This window comes from Oryctolagus cuniculus, chromosome 1 (genome assembly GCF_964237555.1).
Source record: "Oryctolagus cuniculus chromosome 1, mOryCun1.1, whole genome shotgun sequence".
Taxonomy (NCBI): domain Eukaryota; kingdom Metazoa; phylum Chordata; class Mammalia; order Lagomorpha; family Leporidae; genus Oryctolagus; species Oryctolagus cuniculus.
Window position 1 is genome coordinate 31,011,921 of NC_091432.1, and position 27,423 is coordinate 31,039,343.

At 42.1% G+C, this 27,423-nt stretch overlaps 1 protein-coding gene and 1 pseudogene across 2 annotated transcripts in view; both read right to left on the reverse strand.

The window, feature by feature from the left end:
- The window catches only part of PDHX (pyruvate dehydrogenase complex component X), a 98,021-nt gene that overhangs the window by 14,140 nt on the left and 56,458 nt on the right, over positions 1-27,423 (reverse strand). For both annotated transcript variants that reach the window (XM_051825977.2, XM_008269678.4), the window contains exons 6-8: positions 18,056-18,230; positions 15,742-15,889; positions 1,049-1,107 (exon numbers count right to left, since the gene is read on the reverse strand). In XM_051825977.2, coding sequence (XP_051681937.2) covers positions 1,049-1,107; positions 15,742-15,889; positions 18,056-18,230 — 382 coding nt within the window. The remainder of the gene's footprint in view (positions 1-1,048; positions 1,108-15,741; positions 15,890-18,055; positions 18,231-27,423) is intronic.
- LOC138849176 (cofilin-1 pseudogene) lies at positions 3,001-3,760 on the reverse strand (annotated as a pseudogene).

Here is a 27,423-nt window from a genome sequence, read left to right on the forward strand (position 1 = left end):
ACCAGAGCAGTGCTTTCTTCTTTTGAAAGCATAAGTGAGAGCAAAACCCTCCACAGGCTGGTGTTGTGACACAACAGGGTTGGGCTGCAGCTCGGATGCCCGCATTCCGTACAGGAGGGCCTGGTTCAAGTCCTGGCTACTCTGCACTTCTTACACTAATGTGCCTGGGAGGCAGGGCATGATGACCCAAGGACTTGGGCCCTTGTCAAACACCATGGAAGACATGGTTCCTGGCTTCAGCCTGGCCCACCCCAGCTGTTGTGGGCCATCTGTGGAGTGAACCAGTGGATGGAAGATCTCTGTCACTCTGCCTTACAAATAAATAAATAAATCTTAAAAACAAACAAACAAAAAACCTTCAAAAGCCTTTCTTCTCATTCATAAGAAAATCCCTAGTATGCATCATGGTCAACAAGGCCTAAGAAACTTCGGTCCCTGCTTCCACCCCTCCTTCTTTTTAAAAACGTTAACCTCACCTCCATCATCCCCGCCTTCACTGCCCCCGTCTAGGCACACTGTGTCTATGGATGACACAGTCCACTCACACAAAGCCTTGTGTGGAAGGCTCTTCTTTCACTTCCTGTGTTTTTTTTTTTTTTGTCTGTGTCTCATATGCTGGGTTGCCAGAGAGGCTGTCCTTGGTGTTTGAAAGCAGCAGCCCCATTATGACGCCCCCTCCACCTGCTGTCTGTCTCCTCGGCACTTTCATCACCTGACAATGGCTGTTGCCTGCCCTACCTAGAACAGAAGTCCCATGAATATAGGCTTTTGTCACTGCTGTGTCGCTAATGCTTACAATGTATACAGCACAAGACAGCAGATCAAGTATCTGCCAGACAAATGGTCTTCATTCTGCTATAATTAGTTTGTGAGTCTGTTTGATTCTCAGTTCCTCCTTTTGTAAAATGAGTGAGATTAAATCATAGGATATTTTTTACCAAAAAACAATTTTGAAATTTTTGTGGCTCCAAAGTAGAGAGTCCTATTTATTACTCTAACAATCCCAAAACATGAGACTATTTTAAAAGCTACGGGTTTCACTACTTACTTTAAGAGTAACAGCTGCTGCCTTGATGATAAAATCATTTACTGACACTTTAATGTCATCTGGAAGGAAAAGAAGCATGTTAAAATTAGTATCCATAAAACTTTAACATTGACTATTCAATTCAAATGAGTAAATTATGAATTGCACTGGCAAATGATAAAAAAATTACAATTTTTTGTCTGCTTACTCACTAATATTCCTTTGATTAGAAAAATTTGTATTAAATAAGGTTCTCAATAAATAACATTAGCCAGGAATGTAAAAGCCTGCTTCTGGCCTTGATCCAATATTTTTAATAGTGCAGACATCATACACAAGAACTTGAAGGAAGTATCACAACCATAACCAGAGAAAAAAGGACCAACTCCTACATCTCCACAAAGACAAAGGCTCTCTGTGGTATGTGTATCCAGGAAGCTTTACAAGGTGAATCATTTGTCTTTCTCTATCTTCCTTTTAAAATGTCCTTATCTGTGTATGTTTTATAGTACATGAATTACATTAGAAGAGTAATACATATAAGCACTTTAAATAAACACTTGTGTGTGTGAGTGGGGTGCTCAAATTGCTTTTACTGATAGACTGCACAACAAAAAAAAAAACCTTAAACAATTGCATTAAACACGAGCTGCTTTTTAACTTAACACAACAGGATGCAGCAAATGCCAAAGATGAAGCAATTCTGGCAGGTGGCCGAATGCCGTGCATAAAATGAGGTTCTCTGTCTAGATGGATGAAGAATTCATCAGAACCAATTTCTTTCCAGTATACATAATGATTTTTTGTTTAAAGATTTATTTATTACTTTGAAAGGCAGAGTTACAGAGAGGCAGAGAGGCAGAGAGAGAGAGAGGGAGAGAGAGAGAGAAACTTCCATCCATTGTTCACTCCCCCGTTGGCCGCAACAGCCAGAGCTGCGCCGATCCAAAGCCAGGAGCCAGATTGTTCCAGGTCTCCCACGTGAGTTCAGAGACCCAAGAACTTGGGCCATCTTCCATTGCTTTCCCAGGCCATAGCGGGATGGGAAGTGAAGTCGGTTGCCAGCATTGCAGGTGGTGGCTTTACCCGCTACGCCACAGCACTGGCCCCCATGATGATTTTTTATTTATTTATTTATTTATTTTTGAAGTCATGTATTTTTATTGTGGTAAAAAAAACTTACCTAACCAATCTTTAATAATGGGATATTTTTGGTTGCTCATGACCTTATTTGTAAAGTGAAATATAAATATAAATAATTTAGTGATCACTTCATTTACCTTCAATTCAACATATAGGATGTTCTCTAAGCTATTTAAAATTCAACAGAAAAAAATCATAACAATATCTGTGGTAGACACTGAAAACTAGTGTGTAACAAATTTGTACAGCAAGGCAATCATCATGTTAATTTAAATTTTTTATAGCCAGAAAGATTAGTTGGGCTTTTATCAACACTGAGAACCTGTATTGATCCACTGTATAATGTCTGTTTCTCTACACATCACTGACGTGCCGGTCATGCCAGCTGTTCCTTCACAGGGGCCATGAGGATTTTTAAGATAAAGCTGTCGTCCCCTCCCTTCCCACAGAGCTGACCATAACTAATGCATTTGTATTACATCTTTACTTTGGCCAATGGGTATGAAAGTGTTGGAAAAGGTAAATCTCATTTGATTCTCTGAAGAGCTTCTAGAAAAAGACTGAATGGTTGAGTTGGGGGAGGGGGAGGGGTCATCTGTACAACATTCCATTTATACACTGAACTAAACAGAGGAGCACAGAGTCACTAATGTGGTTAGAAGTTGGCAGCACGGAAAGGGAACGGAATAGGTGGGGGTAGGGCTGTCGTTAAAGAAAATACAGGATTCCCCTCAAACTGGGGTGCGGGGGGGGGGGGGCTTGGTCTGTTTCAACCCAAGAGGAATCAGAAGATCAAAAGCAGTTTGGGGTGGCCAGAACCTTCAGGAATGGAAGGATGAGGAGGGTCCAGGGGGAGGGGGGCTGTTTGGCAACTGGGGCGAAGGAATTGCTCTGCCCCCTCCGGCCTGGCAGGGAGGGGGCAGCCTGCAACCCCCAAAGGCAGGTCTGGGGCTGTCAGTCCGGGCAGAGGGCTGGAGGGGGCTCACAAGGGCTTGCCCTCCAGGGAGATGACGGCGCTGCCCCCAGCTTCTCTGCCAGAGTGCAGCGGTCCTTGACCTCCTCGTAGCAGTTGCCTTGCAATTCATGCTTGATTCTTCTCAGCTTCTTCTTGATGGCGTCCTTGGAACTGGCATAGATCATTTTGCTCTCGAGGGGTGCAGACTTGGGGGCCCAGAAATGAACACCAGGTCTTCCTTCTTGCTCTCCTTGTCTTGTAGGTGGCGTCGTAGAGGGCGTAGCAGCAGTCCTTGTAGGGTCCTCCACGGTCTGGCCCACATCGCCCACCAGGATCTCCTTGCCCTCCTCCAGCACAAGGTTCTTCCTGTTCTCGCTCAGGCAGAACAGCACGGCCTTCTTATGCTTCTTCACCTCCTCTGGTGTTGATGACTTGCGCACCTTCATGTCGTTGAACACCTTGATGACACAGTCAGAGCCAGCCATGCTGGAGGCCATGTTTCCAGAAGTGAGAGGAAGATGGCAAGGGGGCAGAAGGTGGAGGAGATGAGAGCCACTGCAGCTGCTGCCTGGACCCGACTCTTTTTTTTCCCCTTAAAAGATGTACTTTTTTCCATAAAAGCATAATTGTAAAGTAGAAAGTCAAACCAAATTAAGTTTAAACAGAATGACAACATGGCTCCATACACATTCTTTTTTTTTTTGATGTACTTTTTTTCCATAAAAGCATAATTTTAAAGTAGAAAGTCAAACCAAATTAAGTTTAAACAGAATAACAGAATGACAACATGGCTCCATACACTTTCCTTTTTTTTTTTTTTTTTTTTTTTTTTTTGACAGGCAGAGTTACAGAGAGAGATACAGAGAGAGAGGTCTTCCTTTTTCTGTTGGTTTACCCCCCAAGTGACCGCTATGGCCAGCGCGCTGCGCCGATCCAAAGCCAGGAGCCAGGTGCTTCTCCTGGTCTCCCAGGTGGGTGCAGGGCCCAAGCACTTGGGCCATCTTCCACTGCACTCCCTGGCCACAGCAGAGCTGGAATGGAAGAGGAGTAACCGGGACAGAATCCGGCGCCCCGACCGGGACTAGAACCTGGGGTGCCGGCGCCTCAGGCAGAGGATTAGCCAAGTGAGCCGCGGCACCCGCCCTCCATACACTTTCAAAAGGCACCAGAAAACAAAACTTCTTGAGTTGGGTAAATTAGGTCATCTTTTTTCCCAAAATAATGTCTTCATTCTCTTGCCATACTAACTGCCCATTTAACAGCTCCCTAGAAAAAGTGGTTAAAAGCTTTTGTTTAACATTTTAGAGTTTTCATGTTTTTCCTCTTTGAAGATGGTACTTTGGGAGTCTAGCATCCAACAGGTACTAAAAAATGGAAGCTGACACAGTACTGATGGTGAGAGAACCATCTATAATCTGTTATGTGAATATTCTAAAAATCAGCTATGCCAACACTCGCTGCTAATTCATGTGAGCCCCCAATCAGGAGCCTCATTTTTGAGGCCCACGTTGAAGGGTTCCCATGGCTAGAGTGCATAGGTTCCCACGTGAGGTGACAGAAGAGCAATGGCGTTAAGGGTGTGATTTTCCAGCTTAATAACACCCATTAAATCATAGAGAATTAAAAAGGCACCTGAAGTTGGAGCTACAGAATAACAGTTTTATAAACTACGTTGAAAATAAAAAAAAATTAAAAAAAAGAAAAAGCCTAACTTCCTACAACTGTAGTCTAAAAGTTGCAGTGTTTATTAATACAAAAGGGGTAACCACAGAAGTAAGGCTAAGTATCTAAGTCCAAGTCACTTGAGTGTGTTTTACCAAAGGTTACACTAAGAACTGCCACCCATCAAAGTGCAAAGCAAGATTAACGCATGTAAAAAATCAGAGTTCTTGCAACATTGGCCAAAAGCAGCAAACACAGCTGAACGAGGCCATGCATGTACTGTCACTGGCTATAAAGCAGTACTTACGACAGATTATGCCGGATTATTTCTTCACTGTGAGACCCTTTCCCTCACTGGCTCCTCTGTCCCCACACTCCCTTGGTTTTTTGCCACCCTATGCTGACTCGCTCATTTTCAGTCCCTTTTCTCAACGATGGCATCTCCCCAGGCAGAACTTCCAGTGCCATGGTTCTCACGCCACTGACAGAATGACACCGCCTCCAGATTCCAATTCTAGTGCATTTGGAGCTTCACACTTGCACATCCAACTTCTCATATATGATGTCTCTACCTATATGGCTAACAGGCATCTCAGATCTAACATGTCCAAGTTTTTTTTAGGCTGGCATTGTGGCCATTGTGTAGAAAATAAAGCCACCCGCGCTACCTGCAATGCCGGAATCTCATATGGGTGCCAGTTCAAGTCCGGACTGCTCTACTTTGGATCCAGCTCCCTGTTAATGGGTCTGGGTAAAGCAGTGGAAGATGGCTCAAGTCTTTGGGCTCCTGCCACCCATATGGAAGACTGAGATGAAGCTTATGGCTTCTGGCTTTGGCCTGGCTCAGCCCTGGCCATTGTGGCTATCTGGGGAGTGAACCACTGGATGGAAGATTTCTCCTTCTCTCTGTCTCTCCTGCTCTCTCCGTAGCTTCTTTTTTTCTCTGTAGCTTCTTCTTTTTTTTTTTTTTTTTTTTTAAAGAATTATTTATTTGAAAATCAGAGTTACAGAGAAGGAGAGGCAAAGGCAGAGAAAGAGAGATCAATCTTCAATCCACTGGTTCACTCCCCAAATGGCCACAATGGTCAGGACTAGATCAGGCTGAAGCCAGGAGCCAGGAGCTTCTTCTGGGTCTCCCACATAGGAGCAGGGCCTAAGGATTTAGGGCATTTTCCACTACTCTTCCAGGCATATTAGCAGGGAGCTGGATCAGAAGTGAAGAAGCCAGGTCTTGAACAAGCGCACATATCACTGCAGGCAGCAGCTTTACCCACTATACCACAATGCCAGCCCCATGTAATTCTGACTGTCAAATAAATAAATAAATTTTTAAAACAAAGATTTCTTTTCAAGTTTTTTTAACTCCTTATTATAGAAATTTCAAACATACTGAAAGGAGGCATTGGTGACATCTGAGAGGAAATGGTTTGTTAAAGGAATATCAAACATTTCCATCTGCATATTGTTTCAAAACTGAGTGTGGAACATGCTTATGGACTGTCAGATATTATAACGCTGCAAAAGAAAGAGGCGTGGAGGAGCAGGCACGAGACACAGGCAGTTAGGATGACTCTTAGGACTCCTATATTCCACAGAAGAGTATCAGTTTGAGTCCTGGCTGCTACACTTTTGATCCAGCTTTGTGTTAATGCATCCTGGGAAACAACAGATGATGGCTTGGGTGTTCAGGACCCTGCCACCCACATGGAAGACCAGGATGGAGTTCTGAGCCTATGGCTTTGGACTGGCCCAGCCCTCCTAGCTGTTGCAGGTATTTGGAGAGTGAATGGATAGAAGTAAGTAAGATACCTTTCTCTTTCTCTCTCTCAGTTGTTCTCCCTTTCAAGGAGATGAAAACAAATAAGCAAAAATGAAAAAAAAAAAAAAAAAGAGAAAGAAATAAAGAAAAGAAAAGGAAAGAAAAGAGAGGGAAGGATGGAGACAGATAAAATGTGCTCTCTCTGAACATTCAGAAGAAAGTTGCTAATTGTGAGGACAGACCAAACCTGGACCATGCCAGACGCTAAGCTAATCTACATCCCTACTAAAGACTTACTCCTGCCTCATGAGAAGAAGGCATGAGGAACTTACCCTCTTCTAACTTCTATCACCATGACTAAGAAAGTATGATTTGGGGCCGGCGCTGTGGTGTAGCAGGTGAAGCCGTCGTCTGCAGTGCCAGCATCCCACATAGGCACCGGTTTGAGACCTGGCTGCTCTACTTCTGATTCAGCTCTCTGCTATGGCCTGGGAAAGCAATGGAAGATGGCCAAGTCTTGGGCCTCTGCACCCACATGGGAGACCTGGAAGAAGCTCCTGGCTTTGGAATGCCACGGCTCTGGCTGTTGCGGCCATTTGGGGAGTGCAGCAGATGGAAGACCTCTCTCTCTGTAACTCCACCTTTCGAATAAATACATAAATCTTAAAAAAAAAAAGTATGATTGAAGACCTATAACGAGTGTTTTCATTGTTAATTTTTTTCTTCATAAATTACTACTCTTCTGTAGAATAGCTTTCCATTTGGTTCCTTGAACTTTTAAAAGCTGCTGAGTATTTTCACGTGGAATGTTGGATGTCTGTATATAGATGGATTTATCAGCTCTGCTTTCTCTTAGGATGTAGAAAGCTGTTCCCACCTTAACAGAGTGGGAGAAAAAGCAGGATAAATGATCAAACTATAACTTTTCTTGACCCAGTTACAGCGCTGAGATTACAAGGCAAGCAGGTGAACTGAATGCCAAAAAGGAGATGACCTGCTCTGAGGAGAGACAAACCAGTGACTACTGATGTCAGAGTGTGGGAGCTGCAGAGAACAGAGTGCGGAACAAGGTGCACACACAGATGGGAATATACACAGAGGGGTGGGAGCTATAAAAATCATTCAAGCGGAAATGCAGGAGGGAAAAACCTGTTATCAAAGAAAAAGAATATTTCTGTCAAGCTTCGCAGACTAAACACAGCAGAGAAAAGAGTCTGAACTTGAAGCTAGGTCAACTAAATCATCCAAACTGAAACACAGAGAAAAAAAGAGGTAAAAGGGAAAGAACAGAGCATCTAACAGCTTGGGACAATTCAAACAGCCTAACATTATCACTGAAATCCCAAGAAGAAAACACATGAAGCCGAAGATACACTTCATAATGCTGGAAATTTTCCAAAACAAATGAAAGACAATAAACTACAAATTTAAGAAGCCAAGAGAAACTCAAACAGGATAAACACAATAGGAAAAAAAAATAAAAGTCAACCTTTGACCTTGGGCATGCAACAGTTAAACTGTTAATAGAGCTTTTCTCATCTTGAAGGTGGGGAGGGGAAGACATCATACACAGAGAACCAAAGACAAAGTGCTAATGCGTTGGGAAGGAAGAAATGGCCTAAATGCTTGGGTCCTTCCATTCACGTGGGAGACCAGGATAGAGCACCTGGCTTCAATCTGGTCTAGCCCTGGATGCTGTGGGCATTTGGGTAGTGAACCAGCTGATGGAAGAGCGCGCTCTGTTTCCTTCTCTCTATTAATGTTATCTTCCAAGTAGATAAAAAATAAACATTAAGGAAAATAAAAAAGAAAAAAAAAAACACTGTGGAAGCCAGAAGATAATAGCACGGTGTCTCTTTATTTCAAGTACTGGAACAAAACAACTGTTAATTTAAAATTCTACAATCAGCAGAAATATCTTTCAAAAATGAAGAAGATATGCTACGAATAGTTATCAAAAAAGGAGAACAACTTGGTGAGAAAGCAGAAAAATCAGAAGCTATATGCACTGATTTTATGTCTAATGTAGCAGTCATTGTTGGGGGGGGGAATCCTCAAAAATTATACAGTTAACAGATTCTCCAGCAATTCTATTTCTGGGAATGTACCCAAAAGATCTGAAAACAGGAATACAAAGAGATATTTGCACATCCACGTTCAGAGCACCATGATGCTCAATGGCAAAAAGATGTAAGCAACCCTAACGTCCGCCAACAGATGAGTACGTGAACACAATGTTGTACAAATACGTACATCAGGTTAATGCTCAGCCTTAAAGAGGGAATTGGGAAATGCTATGACATGATTGAAACCCGAAGATGTGCTAACTGAAATAAGTGACAGTTCCATGCACATGAGCTACTCATTGTAGTCTAATTCAAATGCAGGGTGCAGGGTGGTGGTTTCAGGGGTTGGAATGGAGGGAGAAGTTAAAGAGCTAGCATTTAAGGTGCCAGAGTTAAGTTTTTGTAACATGAAAAAAAGGCTGTCTGGATGCATGGAGATGATGGTTGCAAAAGAATGAGAGATGTTTTTAAAGTCACTGAACTAATTACACTTAAATGTAGTTAAAATGGTAAATTCTATGTTATATGCACTTTATCACAATTACATTTAAGATTTTCAATTATCTGAAAGAAAAGTTATACAAAGAGAAGGAGAAAAAGCGAAAGAGAGATCTTCCATTTGCTGATTCATTCCCTAGATGGGTGCAATGGCCAGGGCTAGGCCAGGCCAGAATCAGGAGCCAGGAGATTTATCTGGGTCTCCCACATGGGTGCATGGTCCCAAGCGCGTGGGCCATCTTCTGCTGCTTTTCCCAGGCCATCAGCAGGGAGCTGAGTCAGAAGGGGAGCAGCCGGGACACAAACCGGCGCCCAAATGGGATGCTGGCATCACAGGTGGTGGCTTAACCTGCTAGCCACAACGCTGGCCCACAATTAAAAAGGACAGAAAATGAAGCAGAATTTTGTAGATGAAATCATAATTCATTGCCAACCCACCTACAAGAAACATTAAGGTTGCCCTGCAGCTCTGGGGGTGCAGCCTTCTGACCACAGCCTCTGTGTTTTCCTGCTAGGCTACCTGTGGCAGTTCCTAACCACATGCTTTGTTCCACGTGGCCGTGGTCAGACCTCTGCCTGGTATGGACCGAGCTTACACTTCTAGACTTCTATCTCCCCTGGATAAAGCCCTCACTTTCCTGTGTATCTCTTTCACTGAATAAATGCAAAAACTTACCATGTTGTCTGGTTTATTAGAGCTGATATTCAGAATTCTTATCTGAATAGACACCAAGGACACTCAGGATATTAATATTAAAATTAAAATTAATACAGCTAGCAGATAACAGATTGGCGACCACAAAGGGACTATTGATGAAGGGACCATTTATTAACTGCTAATTTATGAATCGTTTAATTGGTTTAAAAAACAAACAAACCGGCAATGTGGTGAGAACTGGCTCCCCATGGCTGACCGTTATGCACCACAGCCCCCGCCTCTCAGCATCCGCAGCTTCCCTCAGAATTAGGGAACAGGTGGTCAGGCTGCTAGGCGCTACCATGGCTGGGAGGGCGAGGCTGCAGCTGGCGGGAGGTGGTTTTTGACGTGTGAGGCGGCCCAGGCTGGGGTGCTGCTGCCCCTGTGCCCGCTGCTGCCTGGGGCACGTGCTCCATACTCCCTACTCCAGCGGCACTGGTTTGCGCTTGGCCGCTCTGGCAGCTACTGGTGACAACCTGTACTCGCTGCCACCATTGCCACTGTCACGGCAGCAGGGCAGCAGCCCGTCAGCCACACTGCCTTCAGGAACGCTTAGCCCCTCCTGCTGTGGGTGCACACATAGGGGAGGGGCGGGGGTTGACGCAGATGAGAGGATCGGGAATTACCGTTGCCGGTGTCCCTCTTGTGTCCCGAGTTGCTGTGGCAGCTCCAGCTGCACTGCAGCTGTGCCAACAGCACTGGCGCACTGGTGCTGGCTGCACACCCCAGCACAGTGACGAGGCCTGCAGCAGAGGCACGGTTCTCGTCTAGTTTTGCCATCTACCACTTAACGGCTGCCTGAGTGGCGCCATCACCCACGGCTCCTGCCCACCCGTCCTGCCCCACCTGCCTAAGCAGTGGCAGCAGCTCATGCTGTAGCCACCACAGCTCTGCAGCTGCTCTTATTTAAAATGACACAAAATTTAGCCCTTTCACAAATGCGTGGAATCTTTACTTCAGGTGGCTTCAGTTTTACCAATGACCCAGCTCAGGCGAATTCCTGGTTTTGCCTGGTGCTTGTGTTTTTTGGGAAATGCAAAGATTAATTTTTTCTTTCACTGTTTCTCACTTTGATAACTTAGGAAGAATGTGATGTAGGCACTAGTTGAATTTGTGCAGAGAGATGAAAGATTTTCACAGCGGGCCAGTTTGTGAGAGCTTGCAACAGTTTATCAATATATAAATGTTTCCAGTCTGAGATATCGCTAAGGTTAAAACTTAAACCTTTTTTTTTTTCTTTTTTGACAGGCAGAGTTAGACTGTGAGAGAGAGAGAGAGAGAGAGAGAGAGAGAGAGAGAGAGAGAGAGAGAGAGAAAGGTCTTCCTTCCTTTGGTTCACCTCCCCAATGGCTGCTGTGGCCAGCGCCGTGCCGATCCGAAGCCAGGAGCCAGGAGCTTCCTCCTGGTCTCCCATGGGGTGCAGGGCCCAAGCACTTGGGGCATCCTCCACTGCCTTCCCGGGTCACAGCAGAGAGCTGGACTGAAGAGGAGCAACCGGGATAGAACCGGCACCCCAACTGGGACTAGAATCCGCAGTGCCGGTGCTGCAGGCAGAGGATTAGCCTAGTGAGCCACAGCGCCGGCCTTAAACTTTTTTTTGTTACATGTATGTGTTTAAGCTGTACCTAAAATTCTGGTTTGCCTCAGGGTCTTTGGTTTTCAAATCAGGAATGCTTTCAATGGGCAATTTCTAGCTGGGGAACTGGTCTGGTTGTCTGGTAACCTGATAACATCAGGTAGCTGGAGCATTAAACATGGCAGAGGCGCACTTCCCAATGCAGAGGGTAGAGCTTTCCATGCCAAGATGACACCTCCATCAAAAACATGTGGTTGCCAAGATGCCTCGGCCCCCATGAAGGACATGAGGTCTCCAAGAAGGTGGCCCCCATGGGAACTTCCGCCCTTATTGGAACATGGGCAAGAGACTCTACCCCAAGATGGTGCCCTCTCCATGGCATGCATGTCACATGTCTGATTAAGAATGACTTTTTATTATGGTTTTTAAAGTTGTAGTTTGTTATTTTGGCTTTAATCCTGGTTATTCCTGTTTTAGCTTTATGATGAAGGCTTTAACACTGTTTTTTATTGTTTTAGCTGTATGTGGATCACAGCTCTAATGTTGTTTTTATTACTTTGTTATTTTGTTTTACGCTGACTCTCTGAGCCTCCTGTGGTTTGGTATCTCAGGAACGGCTGGCTTACCGAGATTTCATCTCAGACCTGCCAGCATTCTCTTGGCCTCCTGAGAGGAGTGACATGGCAGTCTGGAATAATGTTTTGCAGACTAAGTGGTGTTTTAAAAACAATTATAAAAAAAGGAGAAAAATAATTTAAAACCAACTCGCTGGGCTTGGTAAAATAATGGACCCCATCTGGTATATAAATGGCAACTCTAAGGTGTCAGAATTGTAGTTAAGGCAATGTATCCAACTCACACACTTAAGGAATTACAACTAATGCAATGTATCCATGTCATATGCTTAAAGATAATTAAAGCTTCTGAAGAGCTGTGTTTGTTTTTATCTTCTCAGGTCCTACAAAGAGACTGTAAAGCTGTATAGTTCTGCATACATTCCTATGGACTTATTTCTAAGGATACAGTTTAAAAACTTGCCATGAGATCCCAAATCCCCTCGAGTTGAATGGCAAAACAGCATTTTTTCAGTGTTAAAGTGATCACATGGATAGGATTAAGTGTTAATGTGATCATATAGATAGGGTAAAGTATTAAAGTGATCATATAAATAGGATTAGGTGTTTAGTAATAATAGCAAATACTCCAACATGGGAAGCAGCCCATACAGTTGACTCATAGAATGGCAATAGCTTTAAGTAGCACTCTGACTTCAGAGTCAGCCCTAAAGGCATTATGGTCTAGCTGAAAAGCCCAAAAAAGCATTTCAGGCATGGAAACCCAGGGCATCAGAATAAAAACTGCCCCTACATAAAGGATCTCTGTGGGTGAGGCACCAGTGGAAAGAAGTGGTCATCAAGGAAATATGTTCTTTTCTATGAAGGGAGGAGAGAACATCCACTTTGCTTATGGCCTTGTCTAAATACTGATGGAGCGTGTAGATTCAAAAGGCTTCTATAGCCTTTGCAGCTCATGTCAAGAGCCTCAGGTAATCACTGACATCATACATAAGAGTGTTAATTATTAAATTAACAACAGGAGTTACTGTGCACTAACTCCCCATGCAGGACCTCTGTCCTCAAGGAGTTATAGTATTAAAATTAATGGTAAGGGGCCAGCACTGTGGCTTAGTAGGTTAAGCCGCTGCCTGCAGTGCTGGCATCCAATATGGGCACTGGTTCAAGTCCTGGCTGCTCCACTTCCAATCCATCTTGCTGCTATGGCATGGGAAAACAGTAGAGGATGGCCCAAGTCCTTGGGCTCCTGCACCTGTGTGGGAGACCTGGAAAACATTCTTGGCTCCTGGCTTCAGATTGGTGCACCTCTGGCTGCTGTGGCTATACGGGGAGTAAACCAGCAGATAGAAGACCTCTCTCTCTCTGCCTTTCAAATAAAATAAATAAATCTTTAAAAAAAATTAATGGTAAAACATATTCTCAAAGATTTATTTTGTTTTAATTCATTAAGTAGAAGATACTCTTAGGTCTATTAAATTTTAATTATGTCTAAGTGTCCAACTCATTGCTTGTGAGAGTTGTTATTATTCTTAGGTGCTTCTTTAATGTTAATTAAATTTCTCAAACATAGATTCTTGGATCCATGTCTACGTATGATACTCCTATCTTGTCTGTTTTAAAGTCAAATGGACAGTACAGAATGGTTAAAGGTCTCAGGGCCATTAAGGCAGCTGTTCTAATACATATTATTGCATGCTACACCTTTGCCTAAGGGATAATTTCTTCTGCATTCTATTAAACCCAGAATCTGGGAACATGAGGATAAAGAATTTCCCCAACAAAAGCTCAGGTTTTTAAACAAGAGGTAGATTACCTGGGTTATGTTCTAACCCCAGGAGAACATGCTCTTTAAGTCAAGAGAAAGGAAGCTATTCAATGTATAGGGTTACCACAGACTAAAAAGCAGCTAAGGACATTCCTGGGAATGGCAGGATTCTGTGGAATATGGATTCCAAGCCTTTGTATGAAGCTTTAAAAGGCCCTGACACAGACATACTGTGCTGGCAAGGGAGCTAAAATAGGTGTTCCAAATAATTAAAGAGCTTTGAACAGAAACTCCAACATCAGGAATCCCTGAGTAAGCCATTCACCTTATTTATATAGACAGCCCCTTCAAATCATTTGCAGCTTAAATGGAAGGGACCTTACCAAGTGCTACTGAGTATGAATACCTCACTGAAATTAGGATTAAGTTTCTAACTCTTGAGTCTTCACAAGTGAACTCAAAAGACTTGTATTATTCCTGTAAGCCAATCAAAGCTCTTAAATATCTATCCCAAAACCAAAAAGGTAAGTAAAGCTTTTGCTTTCGTGACATCAAGACTGCTGCACCTTAAGGCAGACACACTATATTTCTTTTTGATTTTCTCTGGAAACTGTTATCGGCAGAAAATTCCTTAATGAGTTCTTCAATTATAATTCTCCATGCTCAGACTAAATGGCTTTATAATCTGCATAATGGTAGCCTACCACCACTTACTATCTGGGAGTCTGTTAGATATGTTCTTTCCAAGCTAAGGGGCACTTCACTTGCAACTGGTTTTGTTCCAGTACTGTTTATATTGACTGATAAACTTACATGTTTCAGAACTCAACAACTTCTGAGAATAACTGTCCATGCAAGGGACACAGCCATTGGCAGTGACTGAGAGTACTCTGACTCATGAAACAAACTCCTTAGAAGAGATAGCAAAAGACTGGCAGACCTAGGACAGTTGGGGCCTATGACCCTGATAAGCAGGAAGGAGCTATAGAAGATATGGTGATACTACACCCTTCAGCATCCCTAAAGATTGAGGTCTGGAATCTCTGAAGGGGGAATGATATAAGCAGGCAGATAGGATTAAATTGATTAGATTTATAAGCTATGGAGACCACACCTTGGCCCTGCCCCCTTTTGTGAACTCACACCCCTACCTGACCTCACCTGTTCGCCCACTTGCCAATCAGACTATGTAACCACTCCCCTTTGGAAGTGAAGAAAAGGTCTGGAGCATGGTGGGCCCTTCCTTCCCTTGTCCTGCGCCTCTGGTTTCCTGCTGGTGCTACGCTACCTGTGGCTGCTCCTAGCTGCATGCTTTGCTCCGCGTGACTCCTGGTTTGTTCTCTGCCTGGTATGGACCCAGCTTATGCTTCTCGACTTCTTTCTTCACTAAATAAAGAAATCCCTTACTTTCCTGTGTATTTCTTTCTCTGAATAAATGCTAAAAACTTTAAAAAAAAAAAAGAAACATCAAAGGACATTTTGGGGAAGAATAAATACAGTAGCACACAGCACTTTAGGTTTATACAAAAACATGCATAATGAAGAGAATGGCAAAAATATGGAAACAAAATCTATTCTTTTTCCCTGATTTTGAAACTCTTTAAAAAAAGGCAGTTAATTTGCTAAAACAGAAAATATTAAACAAGTATTCTGGGGATTATATCACATAATAATACTTGTAAAACATGACAGGAATAGTACAATATATGGGTGTGATGGTGCTTGAGTCCTGCACCCACGTGGGAGAGCTGAATGAAGCTCCTGGCTTTGGGCTGGCTCAGCCCTGGCTGTTACAACCATCTGGGGAGCGAATCAGTGGATGGAAGATACTGCTCTCTCTTTCTCTCTGATAAACAAATCTTAAAAAAAAATAAGTAAACTAAAATACAACCAGAGTAAAGTGCAAGCTCATTATGAAACAAAATTAAAAGCTACACAACACGCATTTCATACATAGGGGATATTTTGATAGCTAAGTTTGTGTAAGCACTACATTAAGTAAATTCAATTTTACCAACCTTTGACAAGAGCTTGTCGAACTTTTAAAACAGCTCCAAGGTCACAGTCGGCAGTAGCATATGCATGAGGCACAGTACTTTTAGATTCAGTTAACCTCTTGGCAATAACTCTTCGAATATTGCTTGCAGGGATTTCAGTGAATGTGCCCTGCAAATAAACAGCAATTGGTTTGTAGCGGGAATCTCAGAGACCTGGGACATGGAGGTTCTTACAGGAAAACAGCTTTTAATCTTGCTGGTAGATGCAGAGGAGAGTTTTGTCTCCAAAATTCTGGGCCCTGAACAAAGTTGGATGTTGTCTTACATACCCTAGCACATACAACTTGAATGTATTTGGTTATACATATTTGATTGGCTAGTTAACAGCTGTAGCACTGCTTATACAACCATCACACGAAGTTACACTTGCAAGCATTCGATTTGCTTTAGTTGACCTAGTTCCAATTGCAGTATTTCTCAGAAAGCTGCCCCCAACGGCTGGTCTCAGAAAGCCCCTGCTTAAAAGCATTTACTGTTTTTTTGTTTAGTTTTTTACTTCCTTAATAGCAGGGGTCCCTGCCACAGGTTCATTAAACCAAAAGCAGAATGGGGAATAAAAAATCCTCCCTAAATAAAATCTGGTCACATTGATTTAACTTATGATGGCAATCAAAAATGAAAATAGGAAAAATACTACTAAATATTCTTAGTATAAAGGAAAATATAAGAAATCTGAAGTTTTTGGCTTTATGGTATACAACTGTAGAAAAAAATAGTAAAATTCGCGTTTTAGTTGTGAATGTGTTAATATATTCAATATGACTAAACACAATTCTATCAATTCTCCCATGGGTATATATGACTACCTGTGTGTACATATATTTATACATAGTCTGTACACACACAATCACACACATTCACATAGAGAAAGCAAAAGAGAAACAAAGAATTGCTGCCTAACAGCAGCTTTCATTACAAACATCATTTAATAAAATTCAAAACAGTCACTAAGTCAACAAACGAACTACAGGTAATTCTGATGAAAATTACATCAGCAAAAAAGATAACCCAACATAATAGATGGAATGCCAAATTATTCCTATTTTGGTTTTCAATTTATAAAAAAATCGCATGAATATCCTATCTCCTAAGAATACAAAATATAAAGCATGAATGAGATAATAAAATCTTCCTGTAACTCTAGTGTAGCTTTTCATTCTGGTCCTTTATTCATAAAAGCAGGAACTTCCTGTTACATCTAATTATATCATTCTATTCCAGGACAAGATTACAATTATTTTAACATAATATAAAGCAGCCAAAAGCACAACAGATTTCTTCTGTACCAATGCTCTCCTAAGCAATTCAACATTTTATGTCAACAAGGGACTGGAATCAAATAGAATAAATGCTTTCTATATACCATAAGAATTTGAAAGCAAAGCTTACAGGCTAGAATGGAATAACCTACTTTTTAAAAAAATGAGATTTGACCACCCATAAAGATTTGGTGTATGCAGTCATGAATCACTATATATTTAAAAATCCATTTCCAGGGGCCAGCGCCGTGGCTCACTTGGCTAAGCCTCTGCCAGCGGTGGCGGCATCCCATATGGGCACCGGGTTCTAGTCCCAGCTGCTCCTCTTCCAGTCCAGCTCTCTGCTGTGGCCCAGGAAGGCAGTGGAGGATGGCCCAAGTGCTTGGGCACCTGCACGCACGTGGGAGACCAGGAGGAAGCACTTGGCTCCTGGCTTCAGATCGGCGCAGTGCGCGGGCCATAGCGGCCATTTGGGGAGTGAACCAACGGAAGGAAGACCTTTCTCTCTGTCTCTCTCTCTCACTGTCTAACTCTACCTGTCAAATAAGTAAAAAAAAAAAAAAATTAAAAAAATTTAAAAAATTAAAAAAGAAATCTGTTTCCCATGAAATTAGTACCATTTTCATATCATCTTGGTCAATGGAATACAGCAGTACAGATTTATTTGCTTTTCTTTTCTTCCTAACTGCCTGTTCAATTTTAAATAAACATTCCCTCTGATGGGAAGAATATCACAATGGAAGTACCAGTAACGGGAGATAGGAAAAAATTGGGAGTAATCTGAAAACAGAAAATGCTGCTATTCTGCATGTATCAGAGGGGAAGGATAATCTGCTTTATGGTATAGTCTACATAGCTCTCCATAGTGAGACTATCAGTTCCCTAATGAAAACAATAAAACACAGCCACACAAAGGGGCTGACATCAGCAGCCAACCACTAGTATCAGACCCAGGAAAAGTATCACGATTATACAGCACATACATGGTACTGAAGTTATGAAATGTCTGACATTACCGCTGCATTGGGCTGTCCAGGAGTCGACACTGCTGGGATCATTGGCCGAGGACACGAGGGTGCTGCTGCGGGCTGCGGGGGCAAAGGTGCTGTTGGAGTGACTGCAGGAGCTGCGGCTGGTCTCGAGTCAGGGATCTTGCCCGTCTGTTTCAACTGCACCAGTCTCAGAGCATCTCTGGAGAGGTCAGAATCAGAAAATTCAACACAGAATATCAGGAATCTTTTAGGAAACTCAGGTGAGAGGTACAGGGAAGATATGAAAACTGATCTGAAACCTATGATGGAAAATCAATTACTTAAACTAGAAAAGTAAATTCCTTCACATAATCCACTGACTCTAATACTTTTGTTCAATGGCTATATATCTGGACACTCCCAAAAATCCAACAGTTATTAATTTTATCACGGTAGCAGGCATAAATAGTAATTTTTAAAAAGGAAACTGGTTGTTTTACTGGAAGACAGGAGTATCATTTGGTAGATGAGCAAATCATCAATTAAAACATACCTTCATTCTGGGCATTTGTAAAAGAATTCTCACATGACATTCAGACCTTTCACTATGGTATTCACTACATGATGGTTCACTCAGTACAAGCGAGCTTGTTTATGTCCAGGAAATCACACCATTTTTAGTTTGTTCACTATGCTAGCAGCACTACATATTACAAATCTAACCCACAGCTCCTGTGAGAGTGAATAACAATAGTTACACTCCTGCCTTTGTACTGCTCTGTAAAACATAGGGATCTTTATTTTTACAAGACTAGTACACATGCCAAGCCCTCAGTTCACTAGGGTAGGTTACAGTGGGTAAAAAGTAATATGTTTTCTTAAATAAGTAGCTTGTCAAGAATACTTAATATCTGGTAATTAGGAAATACTTTTCCCAATTTAAATAAAAAGTATTTTACATAATATAAAAACTTACAGATAACGAAAACAAATTATATCTTAAATATTTCTCAGGGTGGGTGTTTGGCATAGCTGTTAAAATGCTGCTTAGGATGTGGGCATCCCATATTATAGTGCCTGGGTTTCAATCCTGACTTTGCTCCCAATTCCAACTTCTGGTTAGTATATACCCTGAGGTAGCAGGTGATGGCTCAAGAGTCTCTGCCACCCAACACGGGAGACTTGGATTAAGTTTGTAGCTCATGGCTTTGGCCTGACCCAGCCCTAGTTCTGTGGGCGTTTGGGCAGAGCCAGCATATGGCAGATCTCTGTCTGTCTGCTTCTCTGTCTGCTTCTATGTCGTTCAAATACAATAAAATAAAGATTTCAAATAAAAGTCTCCGTTAATATGTTGGTATTACTTGATTTTGATTTCACTTGAATTGACAGAGAAAAACCTGCTGAGCATACTAAGCTGACAATCATTCTCTCTGAAAAGAAATCTTGCATTAATATCCATAGCAGCACAGTAAGCAGAATTTGAGATGTCCCCAGTACTCCTGTTGCTGGAGTACACACCCAATAATAATCCCTCTAGAGTATGGGTGGGTCTGTGAATGTGATGGATGACATTCATATGATTAACTTACAATATGGGACAGAGTCGATGGGGCTTGGTAGATATACTTAAGATTCCAAAATCAATCATCTTTGAATTAAAAGGAAAATTATCCTAGAAAGGTGGGATGTATCAGGCTAAGTTGTTAGAGGCACTGGGGCCTTTCAGTAAGAACAGCTTTGAATTGAGAGATTCAATGCTGGCCTTGAAGAAAGCAGGCACGTTGTGTCCTGTCTATGGAGACAACCACGTGGCGAGGAGCTGACAGTGGTTGTCTAGGAACCGGCAGTGACTCCTAGCTGACAGCCAGCAAGGAAACAGGAGCTGAAGTCCTACAACCTCAAGAAACTAAATTCTGTCAACAATCATGTGTGCTCAGAAGAGGACCCCAAGCTTCACATGAGACCCCAGTCTTAGCCAACACCTGATTTCCACATTTTGGGACTATGAGCTGAGAAGCTGGCTGAGTCCAGATTGCTGACCTTGAGAACTGTTAAGATTATAAACAGGTACTGTTGAAGCTGCTAAGGTTTGCTTTATCTTGGTATGCAGCAGTAGACAACTGGTGCAGGCAGGAATGCTCTAACCTAGGGTGCACCTCTGAAGGGACACCCCAATGTGTACCAGTACATTCATGCTTTTTATCAGATCCAGCAAGAGGTACATGAACTTGATATGCAATTCACTTGCTATTTCCAAAAGTGAAGAACTGACATTTGTAGGAGGTCACAGTGACAAGGCAATCTACAATGCTGTGTCATCTTGGATCCCTAGGTACTGAGAGGGGTAAATGTAGGAAAAGGAGCCTATCACATGTCCACTAAGTGCCTACACCAGCCATGTGGGAGGGTCTCATCCCTCCTAATTTATAGTTAAGTGGGCCTGAAGGGGTTAACTTCTACTTCTATTTCCCAGGCATTTCTTAAGAATCTACTGCATTCTAGATATTGGCAGACACAATAGATACTTCCCACTAAGGAGCCCTGTTCCACATGAGGGGCAATACAGTAATCAAGTAAATAAACCAGAGGGGTGATGTGCTCCGAAGAACACAGAGTAATACAAGTGCATGCGAACTTCTGCGTGCACTTGTGTGTGCGTGCATGCGTGCGTCTGTTTTAGAGAACGAGAGGAAGAGAGAGAGAATAAAGGAGGGTTTTTTATTTTATTTGATAGATAGAGTTAGACAATGAGAGAGAGATGGAGAGAAAGGTCTTCCTTCCATTGGTTCACCCCACAATGGCTGCTACGGCTGGAGCTACGCCGATCCGAAGCCAGGAGTCAGGTGCTTCCTCCCGGTCTCCCATGTGGGTGCAGGGGCCCAAGCACTTGGGACATCAGGAGGGGTTATTTTAAAACAGGACAATCAGGGATGACAGTATGCCATAAAAGTGCAGGCCTCAAGAAGAGCTGGGCAAGGCTAGTTTCCAGGTTTCTAGGTGGAGGGAACATCAGGAGTAAAGGCAGGGAAAACAGAAAGCAGAGGCCAGTGAGGAGAGTGCTGTGAACAAAGTTGTGGGGAGCAACTCGGACTAGACTAAGTTACTGGAATTAAGACTTATTCTATGCATCTGCTCTCCCACAATATGGCGCTGAGAAGGGAGAAGCAGCTTCTACACAGCTGCCTCCAGTTCAACCAATAAACTGTAGGACCTGCTCCTGATTGGAGGAGAGCAGCGTACTCGGCGTGTGGGCAGCCGAGTTGGGATTGGCGGAGGAGGACCATAAAGGAGGAGAGAGACAACATGCACCAGGAACATCTAAGAGGAACATCTGAGGGAACACCTGTGCAGCCCCCGAGAGAGCCGGCCGGCGGTGTGCCGCTCCCCCGCGGAAGTGGGGAATGTGGCAGGGGGAACCGCCCTTCCATGGAGGTGGAAGGGTCGGTAGCCAACCTGGGAAGAACCAGCAGCAAACCTGGGGATGGCCGAGCAGACGAAAGAACAGCGCAGGGTCCTGTGTCGTTCCTCCATGAAGACGGGGAGCGACAAAAGTGGAGAGGATTAAAAGCTGAAGTCACAAAGGCAAGCGGAATGGCTCAGCAGGTTAGGCCACAGCGTGCAGTGCCACCATTCCATATAGGCACTGGATCAAGTCCTAGGTGTACTTCTGATCCAGCCCTCTGCTAACATGCCTGAGAAAGCAGTGGAAGACGGCCCAAGTGCTTGGGCCCTTGCCACCCACATGGGAGACCCTGACGAGCTCCTGGCGTCGGACTGACCCAGCCCTGGCCAATGTGGCCTTTTGGAAGACTGCTCCGTCCTTCTCTCTCTCTGTAACTCTGTCTTTCAAGTAAAAACAAATAAATCTTTAAAAGTAAAAATAGCTAAAACCACAGAGGTGTTAACCAGCAGCTGCCAAGGCTGGGAATCAAACTGAATCCATGGCCAAATCCAAAGCTGGGCATTTTCTATTGCTTTTCTAATACCTGGGGATATACTATGAAAATTAAACAAAGATGAAGGTTTCTCATAAAGATAGACTAGCACAGAATTCATCAAGTATATCTAAGATTAACAGAAATTCTGGTATTGAACAAAGGAGTACAATCTCTCTAATATAAACCTAAAAGTACAAAAGGCTTTTACCCATCAAATACAAAGGAACACAAGTGTAACTGGAGGCAGTGCTGGTTCTCAGAGGTTGAGTCACAGGATGGTGATGGGGACTGCAACCCAGGGGGTGCAGGAAGCATGTACCCTAGCAATGAGCTCAGGTACTGCACATGCTCTCGACAAGCTTCTGTTAGGAAATTCATTTTTAATTTAATTATGATATCTATAAACCAAAGTACCATTTTCCAATTATTTGTGATTACATATGTGTATAAATAAAGTGATTGCCAATACAATCCCTGGGGCCTTTATCATCAGCCAAAATCCTGATCAGATTGAAAAGTCTCAGCACTGATGCGAAAACAAGGCCATATGTTGATTGAGAAAAATACCTTCAACAAAAGAAATTCAGCTTCTAAGAGCTCCTAAAAATCACAGCATATCATTATTACTCTTTCAATTTTATGTAGGGTAATTAAATACCTCTCTAATAAAATTCATTATCTGGGTTTTGAAGCAATTCCAAACACATTGATTTCCTTTTATATGGGACCCTTAGTCATTAATTAAAAACAAACAAACAAAAATGAACATGGGGAGAACTCCAAAACTCTACATTGCCAATACCTGAATATTTTTATTCTCAAAAAGGTTGATGAAGCTAGATATACTTTTATCTCACTATCAGGCCATTACTATTTTACCAAGAAAAAGGCAGTTTAGTTTTATCCTTGTGGTAATTAAGAAGTTACTAGAGGAAAACATACAGGAAACATTCTATGACACTGATATAGGCAATGACATTTTGGATAAGACCTCAAAAGGCAATAAAAGCAAAAGTACACCAATTGGATTCTATAAAACTAAGAAGCTTCTGCATAGCAAAGGCAACAATCAACAGAGTGAACTGACAACTAACAAAATGAGAGAAAATATTTGAAAACCATGCATCTGGTAAAGGATATCTAAAATATATAGAATATATTTAATAAGCACAAGAGATTCAGCCACAAAATAATCCAGTTAAGAAATGAGCAAAGATCTAAATAAGTACTTTTTAAATGAAGAAATAAAAATGGCCAAGAAATACATGAAAGAAAATAAAAGATCAGTATCACCAACCATCCAGAAACTGCAAATAAAAATGACAATGAGGTGGGGGCCTGCATTGTGGTTCAAAGGGTTAAAGCCCCAGCATGCAGCACCAGCATCCCATATGGGTGCCAGTTTGAGTCCAAGTTGCTCCACTTCCAATACAGCTCTCTGCTATGGCCTGGGAAAGCAGTGGAAGATGGCCCAAATCCTTGGGCCCCGGCACCCATGTGAGAGACCTGGAAGAAGTTCCTGGCTTCCTATCAGCCCAGCTCTGGCCATTGCATTCATCTGGGGAGTGAACCAGCAGATGGAAGACCTCTCTCTCTCTCTCTCTCTGGCTCTACCTCTCTCTGTAACTCTTTCAAATAAATAAAATAAATCTTAAAAAAAAAAAAGTATCTAATGAGGTATCATTTCACTCCAGTTAGAATGGCTATTATCCAAAAGTCAAAAAACAACAAATACTGGTGAGGATGTGGAGAATAGGAGACCTAATACACTGCTGATGGGAATACAAATTAGTCCAACCATTATGGAAAGCAGTACAGAGATCCCTCTAAAAACTAAAAATAGGTCTACCGTATGACCCAGCTATCCTACTTCTGGGAATATAGCCAAAGAAAATAAAGTTGGGATATGAAAAAGAAATCTGTGTTCCATGTTTACTGCAGCCCTATTCACAATATTTGCAATAGTAAAGATACAGAACCAATGCAGATGTCTAACAGTGGATGAATGAAGTAGAAAATGTGGTGTGTATATTATATTATCTATATTATATAACATACACACACACTAGAATATTACTCAGCCATAAAGAAGAATGAAATACTGATATCTGCACCAAAATGGGTGGAACTGTAAAATAAATGAAATGAAATAACCCAGACACAAAGAGAAATCCCACATTTTCTCTCAGAAGTGGAAATTAATATATAGACAGGATATTTTAAAAAATGTAGATGCCATATTATCATCATACCAAATTATAATATTTGTGATTATATTTACTGAATTATATGCTTTACATAGTAATATGTCCTTCTTTCCTTACTTTTTGATTGAATCCCACTTTATGTAATGTTAATGTAACTATCCCTGCTTTCAAGAAAAGTAGTGTATAAATATATAATATTTACATATAAAGTATACACAGCAACATGTTTGAAACTGTTAAATTTATGTGTGCTCATTGAACTCTTCTTTATACTTTTCTATATTATTTGAGATATTTTAAAGTAGTAATTAAAAAGGCAAAAAAGAAGATTTTTGGATAAAACACTTCATGAAGAATAAAAGAAAACTGGAGTCATTGATTATAAACAATCAAGGAAAAACCAACTGGTTCACTTTTATACAAAATTACTTTTATAACTGATTTTATACTCACATACCTCATGAAATATATATATATATAAATCATACACAACAACTTAATGTTTCTGTAATGCAGGGCATAATTTTAACATTTCTGTACATGAAATAACTAATTAGACTGAACTTGAAGAGTGAGGAGGACAGTAAAAGCTGTTAGAACAAAACAGGAGACAAACACATGACACACATCTGCAGAAAGGCAGTGCATACGCTCTGGAAATTCACTCAGGGTAAACTTTCTCTTCCATAATCTCTCAAAGAGCGATTTGTTTAGGCCATGACGCAAACTGGAAAGGAGTATCATAAAAACAAAGTAGACACTTGTCTGTCATGCTTACCAGACTTTGGATACTATGATATAAATATAAACATTAGCTACTATTTACAATTTTTGACTTAGATATCCCAAGGACATTGAGCCTGCAGGCAAAAACCTTAATGTGTCCTGCTCTAACTGTGGCTCTGGCCCTTTCCTGAAACAGTCGCATATTAGAACATGTATCCTGAGCAGTATGTTGTAATGCTAAATTTACAAAGCAATCCCGACAGTAGTGATTTTCTTCACAAATACAATGAACTGGAGGAACTTCCTTAGCACTGGAACTTACCATTCTACTGCACTTCAACTTTCAATTGGCAAGGGAGAAGGACATCTCTCACCATTTTTTTAAGGATTTATTTATTTATTTGAAAGGCAGAGATACAATGGGGGAGGGGGGGAGGAGAGAGGGAGAGAGAGGGAGAGGGAGAGAGGGAGAGAGGGAGAGAGGGAGAGAGGGGGAGAGGGAGAGAGGGGGAGAGGGAGAGAGGGGGAGAGGGGGGAGAGAGAGAGAGAGAGAGAGAGGGAGAGGGAGAGAGGGAGAGAGGGAGAGAGGGAGAGAGGGGGAGAGGGAGAGAGGGAGAGAGGGAGAGAGGGAGAGAGGGGGAGAGGGAGAGAGGGGGGAGAGAGAGAGAGAGAGAGAGAGAGAGAGAGAGAGAGAGAGAGAGAATCTTCCATCTGCTTTATTCCCCAAAGGCCATAACAGCCAGGGTTGGGCCAGGCCAAAGCGAGAAGATAGGCGTTTCTTCTGGGTCTCCCACGTGGGTGCAGGGGCCAAAGCAGTTTAACATCTTCCACTGCTTTCCAAGGCACATTACCAGGAAGTTGGATCAGAAGTGCAGCAGCTGGGACCTAGGTGGGAGATCCCACAGAAGCTCCCAGCTCCTGCTTTGGACACGCCCAGCTCTGGCAGTTGCAGCGAGTTGGTGAAGGAAATAGCGGATGAAAGATCTCTCTCTTTCTCTCTCTCTATAACCCTGCCTATCAAATAAATAAATACATCTTTTTTTTTTAAAAAAAGTCCACAGTCTGGGGTGTTGGCTTCAATCAGCCTTCAGGACAGCTGATTTCCTACTCATGTAGTATGGCATGAGCTCCACGGTATGTGTGTAAAAGAACCACACACAAAAATCTGGTCAACAAATCAATAAAGATATTTAAGAAGTTGCTATGCTGCTTTCAATACAAGAAACACCCAACAGTAAATCAGTGTTTTCATGAAGGGTACAATACCACAGCAGGGGAAAAAGTCACCTGGTTTAGAATTGTCACTTAATAATTTCATCTATCTCAATTTATAAAATTATGGCCAGTGACATTTCTTATAAATGTTAACTAAAAATAGAATAGTACATTGTTTTAAAACATTTACTCAATTTGAAAGATTTACTACTTACTGCCAATGGAAATATAGAACAAAATACTGTGATTCTACGTTAGTTTACAAGCCTATCACTTAATCTTTGTCTTCTCAACACAATATGGCACATCTGTTTTAGTATACTCTAGAAAGATCCAATAATTTAAACAAATGGAAAGACATACCAGTGTTTCCTGAATACAAATGCTCATCATAAAGATGTCAATTCTCATTGGGTTTGTTAAAATGTGACAAAATCCCATAAAAATACCACGGTTTATATCTGCAACTCATTCATAGAGCTAGAATAGCTTAAAATCCACTTGGAAGAATAATTTTAAAAGAATAAACCAAAAAAAAGCTGGTTTATTAAAAACAAAGAGCAAGGAAAAGAAATTTGCAGTACTAAAAAAATATAATGCTAACTCATAGACAGATGGACATGTGAAATAGGAAAGGAAATCCAAAGAACACCCAACTGACTATAGAAAATGCTTGGTAACATTACCACTGAATAAAATCCAAATGGGTAAGGATAAAATTATTTTAAAAATATATTTCTGGGGGCTGGCACTGTGGCATAGTGGATAAGGCTGCCACCTGCAATGCTGGCATCCCATATGGGGGCTGGTTACAGTCCCAGCAGCTCCTCTTCCTATCCAGCTCTCTGCTATAGATGGGAAAGCAGTGAAGATGGCTCAAGTCCTTCAGCCCCTGCACCTGCATGGGAGACCTGGAGGAAGCTTCAGGCAGCTCTTACCTTTACAGCCATCTGGGTAGTAAACCAGCGGATATATCTGCCTTTGCCTCTCAAATACATAAATCTTAAAACAAAAACAACAAAAATTCTGGGGCGAGCAGTGTGGCACAGCAGGTTAAACAGTGGCCTATAGTGCTGGCATCCCGCATGGGCACCAATTTGAGTCCTGGCTGCTCCACTTCTGATCTAGCTCCCTGCTAAAATGTCTGGGAAAGCAACCATGCACCCATGTGGCAGACCAGGAAGAACCTCTTGGCTCCTGGTCTCAGCCTAGGTCATTGTGGCCATTTGGAGAGTTCACCAGCAGATGGAAGATCTCTCTAATATATCTTTCCTTCTCTCTTTGTAACTCTGCTTTTCAGACAAATAAGTAAATCTTTAAAACATTT